Raw genomic sequence first — 17,854 nt, forward strand, 5'->3', positions numbered from 1 at the left:
AGTCTCCTCCAAGCTAATGAGACCCAGCTCCCTCAGCCTTTCCTCATAAGGGAGATGCTCCACTCCCTTAATCATCTTTCTGGCTCTGTGCTGGACTCTCTCAAGCAGTTGCTTGTCCTTCTTAAACTGAAGGGCCCAGAACTGGACACAATATTCCAGATGTGGTCTCACCAGGGCAGAGTAGAGGGGAAGGAGAACATCCCTGGACCTACTAACCACCCCCCTTCTAGTACACCCCAGGATGCCATTGGCCTTCCTGGCCACAAGGGCACAGTGCTGGCTCATGGTCATCCTGCTGTCCAACAGGACCCCCAGGTCCTTTCCCCTATGCTGCTCTCTAATGGGCCATTCGCCAACTTATACTGGAACCTGGGGTTGTTCCTACCCAGATGCAAGACTCTACACCTGCCCTTGTTATATTTCATTAAATTTTTCCCTGCCCAGCTCTCTAGCCTGTCCAGGTCTCGCTGGATGGCAGCACAGCCTTCTGGCATGTCGGCCATTCCTCCCAGTTTGGTGTCACCAGCAAACTTGCTGACAGTGCACTCTATTCCCTCATCCAATTTGCTGATGAACACATTGAATAGTACTGGTCCCAGTACTGACCCTTGAGGGACTCCACTAGATCCAGGCCTCCAACTGGACTCTGCCCCATTGACCTCAACTCTCTGGCTTCTTCCCTTCAGCCAGTTCACAGTCCACCTCACTACCCAATCGTCCAGTCCACACTTCCTCAGTTTAGCAGCAAGGATGCTGTGGGAGACTGTGTCAAGTGTTTCACTGAAATCAAGATACACCTCATCCACTGCTTTGCCATCATCTATCCACCTGGTTATGTCCTCATAAAAGGCTATGAGGTTGGTTAAGCATGACTTCCCCTTGATGAAGCCATGTTGACAGCCCATAATGACCCTCTTATCCTTGACATGCCTTGAGATGGCACCAAGGATAAGTTGTTCCATCACCTTCCCAGGGATGGAGGTGAGGCTGACTGGTCTATAGTTACCTGGGTCCTCCTTCTTGCCCTCTTTGAAGACTGGAGTGACATTTGCTTTCCTCCAGTCCTCAGGCACCTCTGCCATTTCCCATGAGTTAACAAAGATGATGTAGAGTGGTCCAGCAATGACTTCAGCCAGCTCCCTCAGCACCCGCGGGTGCATCCCATCTGGACCCATGGATTTCTGGATAACCAGATTGCTTAATTGCTCCCTAACCCATCCTCATCAACTAAGGCAGACTCCTCCATTGTCCTGACTTCCTCTGGAGCCTCAGGGGTACGGGGCTCTTCAGGACACCCTCCGGCAGAGTAGACAGAAACAAAGAAGGCGTTCAGTAACTCTGCCTTCTCTGTATCTTCTGTCACCAGGGCACCCACCTCATTTACCAGTGGGCCTGCATTGCCTCTGGTGTTAGTTTTATCTGCCATGTATTTGAAGAACTCTGTCCAATAGATGCATTTTAATTCAAGATACTAAAAGCAAAACCCACCAGCATCCTTATATATGTCCAGTTTCTTAAATGAAAATCGAATTATATTTCAATAAATTTTCTGTCAGGCTTCATTGCTTTCATTGCACTGAAAAATGTCCGAGTTCCCACCAGGGGGAGATGTTTTATTTTTTTTTTTAGTAACGTGTCAGGAGCTGATTTTTACTTGACACTGATTTACAGAAAGGCTGAGATAGAAAAGGGCATTTGAAAGTATCTGAGAAGTGACTCACAAAATTTTAAGTCATTCAGAAAAAAAAACTTTTGTAGTTTACAGCTTGAAAGCTAACCACATTGCTAATGAATACACAAAGACCTTTAAAGAACTGTGTGATCAGTCTGTTAAGGTTACATTCCAAGCAATTAATGACAAGGATGCAAAACAACTCTGAGTTAGCAAAGCTAAGAACAATTAAGCAAGTATATCTGCACTTAAAAAAGAAAAAATGATTTTTCTTGTTTGCTTCTGCTTTTGTTTCCTTTTCCAAAGAAACTGCTCTTTATAGAACTTAAACAGAATCACTGGTATCACAGGACATGCAAAACATCAATTTATACAGAATTTCTTTAAGGTTGAATCTTGATGTTGTTTTAAAATACTGAGTCTGGATTCCTATAGTAAAATAGGATTACTAACATGCTGAGTCCTATAATTGTTTTTGCTGTATTGATCTATTTGCATTCCTCCACTACAGCAAAACACTAAAATTAAATTGCTTTGGGGCAAATGACTTATTCTTGTTTTATTTATGCTTAAAACAGATTTATTATTCAAGCTAGGCAAAACAACTGTTACAGCATAGAAAAACCTAAAAGGGAACATATTTTTGTTTTTCTGAATTATGTCATACAGTTTGTGTTGTGAATAAGTGTAATTTTACATCCCTCAGTCTTAGATTATTTTAATAGTGATACAAACTTTACATACCTTGCATATCAGAAGTAACAGGAGGCTTTGGAGAAGTAGGGGGGACTGACTTTGTTGTCTTCATAAACCTGTTCACAGGAGCTAAAAACATTTTATTTTTTACATATATAATAGTGCATGTGAGCGTATATACACACAAACTTTTATATATACACATATTAAACTAATAATGTAACATTTATACAAGAAGAATAAATACTAAGTAGGTCCAAGTGCTAGCTTTTTTGTGTGATCTTGAACAAGCTGAGGCATAAATCAGTTCTCATTTTAAAAGGGAAACATTATTCAGTGTTCATGCCTTGCTGAACAGGTTTGATACTGTCAGTAATGCCAGAGAGCAGAACTACATACTTTTCTCTGTTTACTTTTCACCTTTGGACTGTAATAATTTAATTCTCCAGCTAAATATACTTCAAATAGTGAGGTGAAAAAAAAAAAAAAAATATGAATCAAAGTCTGGCTTTATTCACTGAAAATCTAAAAAGGCTTGTTCTTCTCCTTAGGCACTTCAGCAAACACAGAATTTTAATGCTGTGGCTCCCTTGGGTTATGAGGGAGATCACATACCGTGAAAAGCTTCCTGGTTGTACAAGGAGTGGACTTTGAAATAGCTGAGTGAGAGAGGCAGGAATTAAACATGGCTTCCAGTAAAGTTAAAAATAATTTTCTTTGCCTTGTCATGGGCCAAAAGAGCCAATTGCCTTTTTGCAAGCTGCATGGTCTTTAATACCTGCACCACCACTCTTTGTATCCTACAAATAGACATTAGTTTGATCCATTTTTTCCACTGCTGTTCCTAATGTGGCAGTAATTATTAGCTTAAACTCACATCTTGTAGGTAGTGACATGCTGCTTTCTGTGGGTTCAATATAGTTGTCATCATTGTCCACCGGCACAATGTAATTATCCTGTGAGAAATGCAGGACAAAAATCTAGCAGTTAAACCTCCACCATAACAACAAACGATTGGGATTGAAGCCCTGGCAACAGCTGGTAATAGTTGCTATTTCACAATGACTGCTATTTCAGACATTTATCATCCTATGCGGATGAGATTCGTCACGTCTGAAAACCCTTCACCAAATTACTCCAGTTCTGGACTGGTGGATAAAGCCCTCCCTTCCCTTTAGTCCTGGGGTAGTCTTTGAGGTTTCTCTCTCCCCGTTGCCTGCGGCTTTTTACAGATGAGCAGGAACTACTCTGTGGTCTAAAGAGCCCCCTGAATACTTGAAATAGGCAGATCTCCGCTAAGAATCAGCATGGTACTCGCAGGTCACTGCTTGTGATGTACAAAATGATCTGGACTACAGAGTCTAAGAAAGACACCAGGCCATGATCAGTATAGGATCATCTGTCATTTAAACTGTCAAAAAAGTATACCTATAAACATTACCTCATCATCACTGCATGCCTTAGGCTTTGGTGGTACTTTTGGTTTTGCGGCAGGGGATGGCAAAGGCAGGGATGGCATGGATGGATTCTTTGGTCTGGACACAGCTGGACTGGGTGCACTTGGGAGAGATTTCTTGATGGGATGAAGCTGCTGGTGACTGGTGCGATTGTCTTTCAAATGGAAGAAAACAACAATTTCAGTAAAAATTACACATTACCCTCTGGACTGTGTTCTCCTGCCAATGCAAACAAGTCTTTACTGTGGCTGCAGCTCAGGTCAAAAGGCAGAACCGAGTGTATGCTGGTCCTGATGTTGAGACTTGTGGGCAAACTAGTCTTATTTCATCACTCAAGGTAGCAACCTAGTTGTCTGTATCAGGCTGCAGAGGGTGCTTAGGCACTGACTGTTGTATGAGCACCTGTTTAACTCTTTGGGGGAAAGGTGGTGGCTGGGTGTTGTAGCCCATTAGTTAGTATGTCCTGTGCCAGGCAAGTGAGAAGGAACATATCTGACACATAAGAAAAACAACTGTTACAGTACAAAAGGTGGAACTAAAACACAAATTACACTAGGTCCTCTGGGGTGTCATTTTAAAAATTCCTCCCCTTTCCAAGAACACACAGCTGAAGTGCTGATAAACTATGTGTACATGTGTGGTATTTTAGCACTTTGATGATTTACACAACCAGTTAACAGTCTTCCATCATACAACAATGAAAGCTGGCATCATGCCAATGTTTCTTTTCCTCATCACCCAAATCTTCCTCTAACCGAAGCTAAGTTTCATTCACTTCAGTGCAATCTGCCCATGGTTGAAAAGAATTAAAATAGGAAGAAAAAATGCCTTTATGCTGGACTGATATAAATAAAATCTTGATCCTGTCCTGTTTTTCAGGATATTTAATCTCCCCAGTATCAATCTTGAAGGGCAATAGGGAATGAATATTTGGGCTGCTTTGTCCTCTGTTTTACCACTTTTGGAATAATGATTTGAGATAAAGAAAAGATTAAGATGAGACCTGTCTAATCTTATGTGTTTAATCTTCAGTACAAATTCCTGCATTAAATACACAGTTGAATCTGCAGCCAAGTTAGTGATAACTCCCATACATTTGTTTGGATTTTGTAGTTAGTAGATGTCTATCAAGGTCTGTAGGATGCATTATATTAAAATTCTAAACATTGCTAACAATACTAACCTGTTTCATGCTGTAATAACAAACCAAATCTCTGAAGACCCAATTGTCAGAATTAAAAGCAAACACTTGAGGTTAGTCCATTTGAGACCTTTTCTCTTTTGGTACTGATAAATAAGCAATTATCAAGCTGAAATAGACAACTAGTCCATAACTACCTGCATATTCACCCCTAGAAAGAGGGAATGCAGAGGGAATCTTCTTTTTCTCCTGCTCGCTTGGAGGCGGCTCATAGCTGTCATCAGGGTTCTCTTCACTGGGGACCACATACATCTCAGAGTCAGAGTGGTCATCTGGATTTTCATAATCACTGTCCTAGAAAGACAGAACTTCCCATTTCTCATCTTAAAACGTATTTATGGCTTCATAACTGTATGACACAAATATCCTTGCACAATTACAATTAACTAAATTACAAGGATGCATACTTGACAGGACATGTTACACTCCCTTTCAGTGCTTCCTCTCCAAACAGACACTCCCACCCGCCTCCCCTCTCTGCTCCTCCCAGGAGGTTCCTGCTCCCTGCTCCTTGCTGTCCTAGAGGAGTCTTAACACCAGGAGTTCAGTCTTCAAATTATGGACCAACAGCTTGTTTCCCTTCATGGGACAGTTCCTTCCTAGTTCCAAGGGTGACTCCTGATGTGTCCTGTCACTTCCTCTCCATTTCCTATTAAAAGGGTGCTTGGGAGCTCATTCCAGAAGGGAACTAGTCACTTCAGGCTGATGGTTGTACATTATGGCAATTACTTCACATGGCTGATGACCATGACTTGCTTCATTCTAAGGTTCTCTAAAATCTTACCAGAAATTTTTCATTTTTAGGAAGAAGTGGCTTTCCCCTCCTCACCCCTTCCACTCCAAAACAGAAGGTCTTAACTGGTTTCTGAAATTACTGTTCACTTTGAGAACTCCCTCAAACTGATGCCATGGGCTTACCCAAACAAAAAGCTTAGCATCCATGGCTACCACTGGCAGTGCTTGAGTGTACTTCGAAGTTGAATGTGAAAAAAATTAAGATAGCTAAAAATCAGTGGCTATTTGCAAATAATGCTGAGGTAACAAGATAACATTTCAGAAGTATTAAAGTTCAACTATAATAGATGATTCAAAAATAAACTTTTATTATTATTGCTTGTGCTGAACTTGTTGCCACAGTAACCTCCCACTACCCCAAAATATGTACTTACAAAATCATCTGACCATTGTTCCTCTTCATTGTCTGCATGTTCTAAACCAAACATTAGAGTTAATTAAGGAGATGGAATAGCAAACAAAGATGTTTATCTTAAGTACCGATTGAAAAGAAGAATCTATCATATTCAGTTTAAAAAGAGTGGTCAAAATTTCCTAAACAGTTCAGAGCAATACATCTGGTTTGGACTGAATAGTAAATTAAATGCCTGCTTGCTTGTTTTTCTAAATTGTTTCAGAGATGTTGGAAAAGCATTAGAAAATGGCAAACTGTACATGGTTTGAACAGCAGAGCATTTACTTTACCCAGAGTGTCCTACTAATGAATCTAATTTTTAAGAAGGACTAACAATTTCTACATAACAGATCTGTTGCTGACCTCTGCACTTTGTACTTTCTTGCTTCCAGGACAGCACACTAATTGCAAGTGTTTACATTAAACATAGAACAATTATCTGATATCTTCCAAACTCTGTCCTCTTCAGTTTTCATATCACTTTTTCTTTAACAAGATAGTTGTTAACTTGTAAAAATGAGCATGAACTAGTTTGTGGGCAGTGCTGTATGATAAGCAAACATAGTTGTACCTGTAAGATAATTCATGACATCATCGTTTTCACATTAATAGTATTAAGAATCTACATCTGATTATCCATTTGTTCATTTTTTTCCCCTATTTACTTACACATTCTAATTTCCGGCAGAGAGGACTGAATGTGAATTGTCCTCTATTTTCAGAGCATCCTACATGCAGGACCCTGGTAAATACTGATTTTGAAAGAGTAGCTACTTGCTATTCTTCCTTCACACCAGGACAACTTGCCATGTTTTGCTCTCAGTTCAGAGATATGAGCTACCTTCAGAGCTACATTGAAAACAAATCAGGAAAAGTATAGCTGAAATATTGTTAAGTGTATGGGTATCAAATATACACAGATATGCAGTTTAAATTTACATTAATACAGCCTTACCTGAAGCATAATCCCTTTGTGGTAGACTGGGTGGAGGTTTTTTTTTCAGTCTGTAAAGAATAATTATTACATTTATGATCTAATAAGTAAATTTCACTAGAAGAGCGCATTAGCCAGACATATTAAAAATAGGTCAAAAGATACTGCAGCTGAAGAAATACAGATTACTACCACAGATGCTTAGCAAATAGCTGCAGGAGAATGCTTTGAAAAGCTAGAAACAAATAAGAAATTAGAATCTAATCTAATTATGTTTGCTACGAACACATTTTGAAAGAACAGCTTCCTTGCCTACCCACACTCTCCTTCATTTCAAATGAAGAAACAAAACATAGGAGTCAGAGATGAATGCATGTCTGTCTGCAGATGAAAATCTGTTCAGGCTCACAGAGACTTTGCTGAACTGTGGCATAAGAAATTAGTGCAGGGCTCTCCAGTTGTATTTCTATAACTATCATTTTGCATGCATTTTATTTTCTGATTACTGTTTAAATGCATACCAGGCCTCTCATGGCCAGATTCTGTTTTCACTTACTATTATTTTATGTTGTTATGGACCTGTTTTGGTAAACATTGTTAGAATGGCATTTGTAATACAAAGTGAATCAGAAGATAACTTGTAGAAATACTGAAAGGATCTTTCTGGCTATACATATACATGTTTATGTATATGCGTATATATATATATTTAGCAAACAGGAATATACATATATGTAATAAATGTGTATATACATACTCTTGCTCATGCATATGTATATTCCTGTTTCCTAAATTGCTGCTGTCCAGAGAAGAAACTGATTTACAGTCAGTCGATAGATCAGTTATTCTGTTACTCTAAAAAAAAAAGAGAGAAGAATTTGGATTTAAAGTAAAAAAAGAATGGTGCATGTGTGACAGAGGTCAGACTGATGTGTCTGAAGAGGAAAAAACACCTTTGCTTTTTGTAGCAATTAACACAATTTGCATTAAAATGAATCCTTCAAGTGACTTATGAATATTGTCTGACAGCTCCCCTGTAGCACTGATGAGACCTCTCACCACAGACCTGAACCTTTATCCACTGAATTGATGGCTTCACTCATTCTTCAATGAGGTCCTGACAAATTCATTTGCAAAAATAAGCAAATTATTTAAAAAAAAAATAGTCTGCAAAGAATTTAAAAGGTTTTACTGTGATCTCTGAGCAATAGTGATGTCTACAAATTTTGCTTTATCACAAGAATTTGACACTCAATATTTAGGTCCTGAGTGTGCTGCTACAGTGTTGTTGTTCAGCCACCAGTGCAACTCTAGGTGGTGGCATGCTGGCACTAACACATCCATTTACAAAGTTTTCTCATCTGTTTTGACAAATGCTTTGGCTACTTTTGAGTTGAATTCATGGAATTCTGTTGTTCAGGTAGTCACCAGAAAAAAAAATGCACATGCATGAATCAATGAATAAATTGTGCAGGCATTGCTAAAGCTCAAAAAAAACCCAACCAAAAAACCAAACCCAGTCTAGGTACATTATGTTTGAAGTGTTTACCTGCTTTGTTCATCACTAACACCACTAATGATGGATAGCTGCCCCCTCCAAATCTTTAACTTCACGCAGCACAACGTAACAGTGTACAAAGAGTAAATTAAAAAGCATTCTCAACAGCCCTACTGTTGTCTTCTGGCCAGGTTAGCACAGACATGTTAGAAAGAAAAACCACCAGGGCCACTGCCAGGGCAGATCTCGGGTCTTAGGGAAGGCAGACACAAAAAAATTAATAATAATAATAATAAAATTATATATATAAATGTACTTTGCAACAGGTCTGTTGTGAGTTGTTCAGAGATGATGGAGACTTGGAAAAGAGCAGGACTCAAACACAGTAAGAGGCTGTGTGTGTCACAGCGTAAGGGATGCGGCTTAAGCCACATTATACATTTCCAAGGTGCTAAGGAGAAGACTTTAACACTTTGTCCCAGGCCCCATAAATCCTGGCAGCGGCCCTGACAGAAAATAGAAATATGTTATAATGAAAGCATACGAAGCACAGAACAGAGGTCTGTGTCTAAGCAGCCTATCATGCCATTGTGCAGCTCTGAAATAGCATACCGATCCCAAGTATCTTTCCCAGTTTTGCAAATTAAGGCCACTTGTTCATTTTGGAACCTGAGTATCAATAGAAGAAAAGAAATAATGTTTCTGTCACAGAGCTGAAACAGTTCACCGCCACATCTATATTTGCTAGAATCTCTTAAAATATGTTATTTATTCTAAAATTCAAATCCATTAAAAAAAAAAAAAAATTCTTGCTGTACTGGTATGATTTACTGAGTGCCAGAAATGAAATTCAGGCTCTTTTGAAGCCAAGTGGAGCTTTGCTTAGCAAGAACCAGAACTTCACCCAATGTGCAAGCCACCACACAAGCTCAAAAGACATAACACCTATGTCAAGGATTGGTTACCTAGCTATTTCAGATTCTGACATAATTATCCACATAGATGCTTGTAGAGTGATAACTGACTCCCTACCGTTACCCTGAAGTTAATGAGAACTGACTGAAAGAATCAAATGCCATCCAACTGGGCATACATATTTCAGTAGAAGACAGAATTATTTCCTAACATATATTTTAACAGTTATATAAAATTATAGCAAATGCAATTTCCAAGTAAAATATTCTAGTTGTACTCTGCTTTGGACTTAAGTTACAGTTGAAGTATCTCTGTGTTAGCTGTGATAGAACTCAAATAATTCAAGTTTCCATTTACTTTAATGGGACTAGAGATTTTCTGAAATTTAATAGAAAATAAGTAATTTTATGGAGACTTTGAAATATCCCCAAGAAATTTCAGTTCTCAAGGACTCAATAAAAGCCAAGTACATTTTTGGGAGTATGTTTACAGATTTTAAAAGTGACATAACACATCTTACTATATACATTTTAGCTTCAACAAATAACCAGGTATCATTTGAGACATTTAATATAATGGGGTCTAGATGCTGCTCAGAGAAGAACAGAATGCAATGTAAAGAAATTCACAGTAACTTCTAGGAGACTAAACTATTTCATTTTAAAAACCAATATATTCCGAGATTTCCCCTCTATAGCATACTGAGGTTGATCCAACAAAGCATTCAGGCATGTGCTTAACTCTTCTCATGTAAGGAGTCCTGTAGGAACTGCAAATACTAATCACATGCTTCAAGTTTGTAGCACAGTTTTGTGTTTTCTTGCACTAAATGGAGAATTTTAAAATAAACAGCAGCAGAGGTCTGGGTTTTCTGCTCTAGCAATACATGTTTTTACAGGCCACACCCAGAAAAGTAAACATACATACATAATAGTAGCCCTTTACGTGTAGCACTTAATTCTAGTACAGATGCATTTCCTCACTAATATTTCTGATTAGTCTCCCAGCATTTAAGACGTGCCTAAAAACTCTTTGTTTTCAATAATCCTTCACTTTCTCTGTTGTTAATTCTGTACAGAGTCCACTTCCTTCTTAGGAACAATTTTAACTTAATAGGTTTTACAAAAAATATATTGACATCTTTACTGAGTTGAATATTTATAGTATGTATTAGTCCTAAGTGCATTAGATCATCATACTTGTGATTAAAAGACAAATTAATTTAACTTTGCTGAACACTTTTTCAGCAGTCCAAACAGGTGCAATCCAGCTGACAGCGAAACTTCTCCTGAGCTGTATTCTCATGATCTAGTGGAATAGTTTGCTATAGCTTTGGAATTATCTGGCAATAGTACAGAAAATTAAACTGAAACTTTTTTTTTTTTTTTTAAAGTGTTATTTCTACTCTTTTGCACAATTTCTTTATAATGTGCTGTGGTAGTGAAATAGCACACCATTGTGATTTCTTAATCTTCACTTTGAAGTATCCTTATATTAATAAAAATCCTGGCACTCAAAACATTCTATTCAGCTACATGTTGAAATTAATGTTTCTTTAGAATACAGTTAAAATTAGGTATTATGCTTTTCTATGGTTTCTCTTCTTAAGTGTGGTAAAGCTTGATTTTAGTACTTTTCTCTCGTTGTTTAATCCATAAAATACCGCTTCTCCCTCTGCCAAGGGTTTTATTATGGATATCATTTAGTTGCAGCTATGCAGGTTGAAGAGACATTTAGTGACACAACTCAATTTTTCTGCCTGAGGTTATTGCATGAGTGATAAACGGTATAGGAAAATGAACCAGACAAATCTGAAGTAAAAACTTAACCAACTAAAAAGCTGGGTAAAGCAGGTGAGATGAAGATGCATTTTCTTCCAGTTTTTCAGGTCATGTGGCAAATGCGATTTCAAGAAATGCACACATTTGGATTGCGTGCAGTTAGACAAATAACTACAAGTACATGATTTCTAATGACTTTGCAAAGGAAGTTTTGATAGGACGTGATATTGCAACAAGGCAAGTAACCTGAACTTCTAGTTTCTCAGTCAATGCAGTAGGTCAGCACATACCAAAACTTTAGGGTGAAATACTGACTTTGCTGTATAGGCAGTATGAGTTTTAGCACCAACTTCAATGGAGCCAAGATTCCACTGAACAAATGCAGGGGCTCAAAGCTTATGATTTACAGGTAAGTGTGCTGTCTTCACAGTGCATTTCAAGCATAGGCAGCCATCCTGGAGAGTGAAACCTATGATTTGTTTCTTACCTGTTCTGTATTGCCAAGTATATGAATACAAAAACAATGCCCCCGGTCTCATTGTTTATACAACCTTGGCTTCACCTATTGCTTCTTCACCTGAGTACATAATCCTGTTTGACATCATGATCTGCACAGCAGCTGGGAGGCTCCAGTATTGTAAACAGCTTTGCATGTGATTAGGGGCAGCAGGTGAATGGTAGCTTGCAGTGGGCAATGTTTTTACTGTCAGAAAATTTTGAGTCAGGATAGGGAATAAACAGGAACTTTTAAGCAATGAAGAAACCATCTGTAGTTTTTTTTTCTTGTTATCACCACTGTTCAGGCTGCTTTCTGCACACCTTTAAGACACACATGGATGGTAGATGAACCCCTCCCCACCTGCACCCTGCAAATGCACTAGACTGGAGTGCAACACACTTGGTGCAAGAACTTTTCTTACTTTTCTGCATAATCCAGAGCAAATCCAGATTAGGTCAAATGTATTTCATAAGTATTTGATCATTCTTTCAATTTCAGTAGTAGAGGCCTACAGTATCTATGTGTGACGTGACAGCTGTAGGTTTGGGATAAGCAAGTAGACTATTTGACTTCTCTAAAATTATTTATACTTATCATAGATTTCAATTTGAGCCAAAACAATGTGGTTTTTTTCAAGCATATAGACAAATTCCAAATATGTGCTACCTAAACCCAATTTTGATACAATTTTTCCTGCTTCAGTCATGTTTAGATCCTTGACATTTAATAAGATAATCCTGTAACTGAAATAAAGGGAATTATCAACTGGATAACTGCATGTTTTTAGAAAAGTAAAACAAAGAGCCCCCAAATGGCACATTCAGATAAATACAGCCAGTTCTAATTCTACAAAGCTTGGCATCTCTTCTACATACCCTTATCAGTGTTGTCAACTCATGCATTATTGCAAGTTTCATAACGTACTGGGTTCAAAATTTGAGTTCTGAAGTCATGTGCAAATATGAGAATTTTTTTTTTTTAAATAAGAGCAAGTTTCTGATCTTCATAATTGCAGAAAAGATTAATATGACTCAGATGAACCATAGGAGTATCAGAAAGATTTTTTTGTGTGTGCGCTTTTAATCTCAATTTCTATTCTTATAACTGGGAGAGGTGAAATGTGAGCTTTGTGCTGCAGTCATATATTAAGAGAGTTTTTATAAGCCTGCTCTTTCTTGTGGATTTTTTTTTAATCTTGAGAGAATCAAAGAATTGCAGAATTATAGCAGCAATCTCATATCTGACATTTAATGATGGCACCTCTGACCTTCCCAGCTTCAGCTACATTTAGTTCTTGTTATTCTTCCATTGTCCTTCCCCTTTTACTCTCACGGCAGGACACACAGTCAGAGCAGTACTGATTAACAGCAGAATTCACATCCAGCAACTGTGGGAGCCAATTTGTTTCCTCAAATTATAAATTTGTGATGCATCTATTGTTTCTGCCATCTGTTCTCCTCTCTGAGGCATTTGAACAGGACCCACTGCAACATGATTAATATTTACTACATTTAAACTGCTAATTTGAAGTGGGAAGCCACTCTTCCTTAAAAAAAGCATTGCCACCCCTGGCAATGTCTCTTACCCCCTCCCTCCCCTCCAAAAACCCACCAGCCTAGAAGCTCTTCCCTGTGAGCAGGTCTGAGGTGAAACTACGAGTTTTTTTGTAGATAGATCACTGAACACAGCGGTCTATTTACATACACACCGTGTTAAAAACAAACATGCTATGAATAAAGATCCAAGTAGTTGAAAGAAGGTCATCATAAGGCATAAAATTTGCTTTGTGCATGTGTGGAAATAACAAGTATGTATACCACGTGACTGTGATTTACTGGGAATTGCAACAGTGCTGGAGTGAAAGAGGATGAGTAAAGTAAGAAAGTGATCTCAAGAATCTGTCTGATATATCAGGTGTTACCATCATAGCCTGCTCAGGGTTTGTGGACAGCAACACCCCTGTGACAAGGAGGCCCCAGCGGAGGGGCTGCAGCCTCAGGTTCCTCCTCCTGCCAGGAGCAGCCTGGCTTTGCAGAGCCCTTGCACAGCCAAACCAGGCAGAGCCCTACTGCTTCTCCCACAAGCTTACCGATCACTTTGTGTGAACCTAGAAGTAGCTCTTGTTAAAACCATGCTTTTTCTTTTCCTTGAACTGAGCCGTCATGGTCACTATTTAAGAACAATTTTAAACCGTGTTCTTATGTGCCTTTTATGCACAAGAGATGTATTTCTAGAATTTAATACGGTCGTCCTGGAAACACTGCAGATACTGTGTACTAATTAAATTTTTAAAGTACTTAGTACTTTTGTTGTCAATGACCCATATCAAGAAAGACAGCTGGATGAGAAAAATCACATCCAAATGGGAGTTCAATGCAAATGAGCTATTGCATTAAGAAAAAGAAAAAGTGTGCTAAATAGCTAATTGGTTTAAATAGATGTTTGCCTGGAAACAGTGAACAGTGTATTCATTTGACAAGGATGCAGAATTACTGGAATTTCTATGTATAAATACACATGAATATTTTATGACACTCTTATGCACATGACATCAATATGCATGCTGTTTAGCACTTCTTAGTGCAATATGGATGTTAGGTAATGCCGGGTTTTGTTTTATGGGACTGAAACACAGGAGGACTTAGCATTTTTATTAGAATTCTAACTATGATGTCTGACAAGTTGGTTCAAGGTGGATCTCAAAACTTAATTGCAGCAGGTAGTCTAAACAGTGGCCTGAGGAGAAAGGCAACACACCTAAAGAGCAAGTGATGGTCATTCCCAAAGAATACGTAAGAAAAATGCATTTTAGTCAAATACTGTTTTTCAGGGCTACAAACACAACCTCCCATTGAAGGCCAGTTCTGTAACTACTTCGTGGTATTCTTAATACTGATGACATTTCTGTAAGTCACAGTCTGGACTGAAGCTTTTACATACACTGAAGTACATCCCTTCAGAATAACATGTTCCCTCCACTAAAGTACTATACATTATGCTAGCAAAGCTTCCCCAAATTGATAAAAATAGGATTGGCATTTCAAACTTACTTTTTGAATTTGTTTATTATCCCACTTTCATTTTTCTTGATGTCATGCACCATCTTTTGAAGCTTCCTGTAAGATATTAAACAAATCCGGCATTAAATTTCCATGTGGTTGAACACTCATTTATATAAGAAAAATAGAGGAAATGCATTTCCGGTAAAATGTCACACATAAAAAATGCTTAGTATATGTCCAATAAGTAATTTAGTTGCTAAATCATTTGTGTATGAAGTTTTTCTCCCTTTTTAACCAAGCTCTTTGTCATGATTTGTGTTATCCTTCTCCTTAATACAATTAAGTGCAGCTTAAACAATCGATTTAAGAGTAAGTGCATCAGGAAGGAACATCGTTGCTTAAATTGATAGTTTAGAATATTTCAATGTTAGCATTTTGTTCAGAACTGACTTTACAACACTCCACAGCTATAATGAAAATGGCCTCCGATATCTGACATTAAACACATCATTTCATCTGTGGACAGTTTACCTCATTTCCATAGTGTTTGCAGTTTTAATAGGAGAGGGAAAATTATACATTCCCAGGCCACCTGAGAAACCATTGGAGTATCTGTGACTCTGAGCTGTATCAACCTGTGATCTCAGCACTCCCGTTACATGGACTGATCTGGAATCACAGATTGTTTTATTCATCACCTGCACTGACCTCATTAAAATTTCACTTGTAATCAAGACAATATAAGTTGAATATCTCATTTTTCACTCAGCAAGTATCATTTGGAGTCCCACCTCATTTCCCATTTACCACACCACAAAAATCAAGTCAATATCAGGAACACAGATAAAAATTTCTGCAAAAGATTGATTTTATAATAAAACCTGTTGGAAGTCTGATCAGACTAGAAACTTCTGTAGAATGCATATATATTTTTAGTTTCTTCACACAGTGTATGTTCTTCCTGTTCACTTCAACTAAGTATCTTTTATTAGACTTGACCTGAAGATTTTATCACAATTAGTAAAGAAAAGCAATGATTTTATTTTTTTTTTAAAGGGCTTAAAAAAATGTTGTCTTCCATTCTTCATTACAAGTTGTCTGTGTCATTCCACATTTTAGTCTTGCCTGCCTTATCTCTGATGCAAACTCAGGCTACCAAAAGACCCTTGGAAGCTTTGCTTACAAAGAAGTACAAACAAAGTATTTTCTTCCTTTTTAAAAAAACTTTCTTTAAACTTGAAACCTTATTATACAGAAGGTTGAGTAACATATAGAGCTTCACTAAAAAGAAATTGTTTTCCATCTTCATCATTAGTAATTACAGCTGTCTCTTAAAAATTAAAATAACTTTTTCAAAAGGAGTTGGAATCAGATGAGAATTAGCTGAACAAAACCCAGGAAATTAACTGCGCTAACATAATACAATTGTCTGCAGTCCGTGGTTCAGGTTGAGCAGACGTGTAACCACCCAAGGCATCAGGTAGCAGTCAAGAATTATACTTATGCTGAAAGGGACCTTCCTAATTCTGCTCCCGATCTTAGAGCAATTGTGGTAATGACAATTAATCCTACTTTATGAGACTTGCTTAAAAAGAACAGTTATATAACTGAGTATTTGTAATTTTTTTGTAATTTGTAATTTTTGGAATTGTGAAGTAAATAATGAAGCTTAATTTTAGTCTTAATAATGTTTATTAACATAACAAAAAAACCTGATCCTTTCATTATGTCAGCTGGAATTGAAGGATATTCCACATTTTCACCAGCATTGTAATACAACAGCATGGACTATTTTGGAGGCTAGGTCATTGGTCGGATACTTTAAAAGCATTCCTAGAGCCTAAATATTTGCCCAATTTTACTTAAAAACAAACCAACCAACCCCCCAAAAAACCCCAAACACCTCGACCTATTCTTTTTAGGTTCTCAACTCAGAAAAAAAAAAAATAATAAAAAAAAATCATGAGAATAACTGACAAATAATTCACAAGCACATCTTCAACTTTTGTTCAAAACACATACTATTAATTTACAGCAAAAGGATAGTGTTACCTGCTGATATAAAAAAATGTATTACTTATAGGTGTGAGAAACAAGTGCACAGCAAAACGTTTCAAGTTTTTCTGCAACAATGTGCTACAAGAATAGTTTAGATTATTATCTAAACTAACCAGATACATTAAGCCTGCAATCCCGGCTGAAGATCTTGGAAGAACTTCTGCTTTTCTCTGAGGTTTTGTTTTTCTTTTTCCTAATAGATTAAGCTTCTGGTTATACTCGAAACATCACAAATAGCCACCTTCTGCAGTTACTGTTTCTGTCTTGTGCCCCAGCTGGTACCTGGCATTGCTTATAAATTAAGAGTAATGAGGAATGAAAAGAATGAGAGGAGGTTTAAATGGTTTAGTTCTAGTTTGTGGAGAATGGTTGTTTGCAAGTGTTTGTGTCCTTGCCAGCCTTTAGTTAGAAATGCATTTAAGGATCAGTTATTTTTCTTCCTATATTTATTTTTTGTTAGAGATAGGACCCAAACGATGACAACAAGTGTAGATTTAGATCTGAATACCAGTTATTGCTCACCTCTGACATTAACGTATCTTTATACTAGTAAAATTACGGCTTTATTTTGAAAAACAAGGTGTTTCATTTTTCACATGACTTATTTTATATTGTCACTTTGATCTCTAAAAAAAAAATAAAAAAAAAATACACACACACACAAAACCCACCCCAAAATTTGTAACTACAAGTACCCAAAACAATTTGCTTTTCATTTGATCATGAATTGATTAGACTATCATGGGTGTTCCATGTGCACTCAATAAGGCTATAGTTTTAATGAGCATTTTAATACATATTTCCATTTTTTTTAAAAGTTGCATTAGAGATAATTGCATGTGCTGCTACTAGTGTGTTTAGATATTTTTCCCACGCAGATGGACTGAAAGCAAAACATCCCCATTTTTGCATAATCAAATTTCCTAAAAACATCTCTTTCTTATTCCTCATT

The 17,854-nt window shown here is 37.5% G+C and overlaps 1 protein-coding gene across 1 annotated transcript in view; it reads right to left on the reverse strand.

Annotated features, from left to right (window-relative positions):
- The window catches only part of BLNK (B cell linker), a 98,052-nt gene that overhangs the window by 17,746 nt on the left and 62,452 nt on the right, over positions 1-17,854 (reverse strand). The window contains 8 exon segments of the mRNA XM_080347390.1: positions 2,417-2,497; positions 3,246-3,324; positions 3,810-3,979; positions 5,164-5,320; positions 6,196-6,236; positions 7,171-7,220; positions 9,260-9,316; positions 14,893-14,958. Of these exon segments, the coding sequence (XP_080203516.1) occupies positions 2,417-2,497; positions 3,246-3,324; positions 3,810-3,979; positions 5,164-5,320; positions 6,196-6,236; positions 7,171-7,220; positions 9,260-9,316; positions 14,893-14,958 (701 nt within the window).

Source organism: Nesoenas mayeri (genome assembly GCF_963082525.1).
Source record: "Nesoenas mayeri genome assembly, chromosome: 7".
In the NCBI taxonomy this organism is placed as follows: domain Eukaryota; kingdom Metazoa; phylum Chordata; class Aves; order Columbiformes; family Columbidae; genus Nesoenas; species Nesoenas mayeri.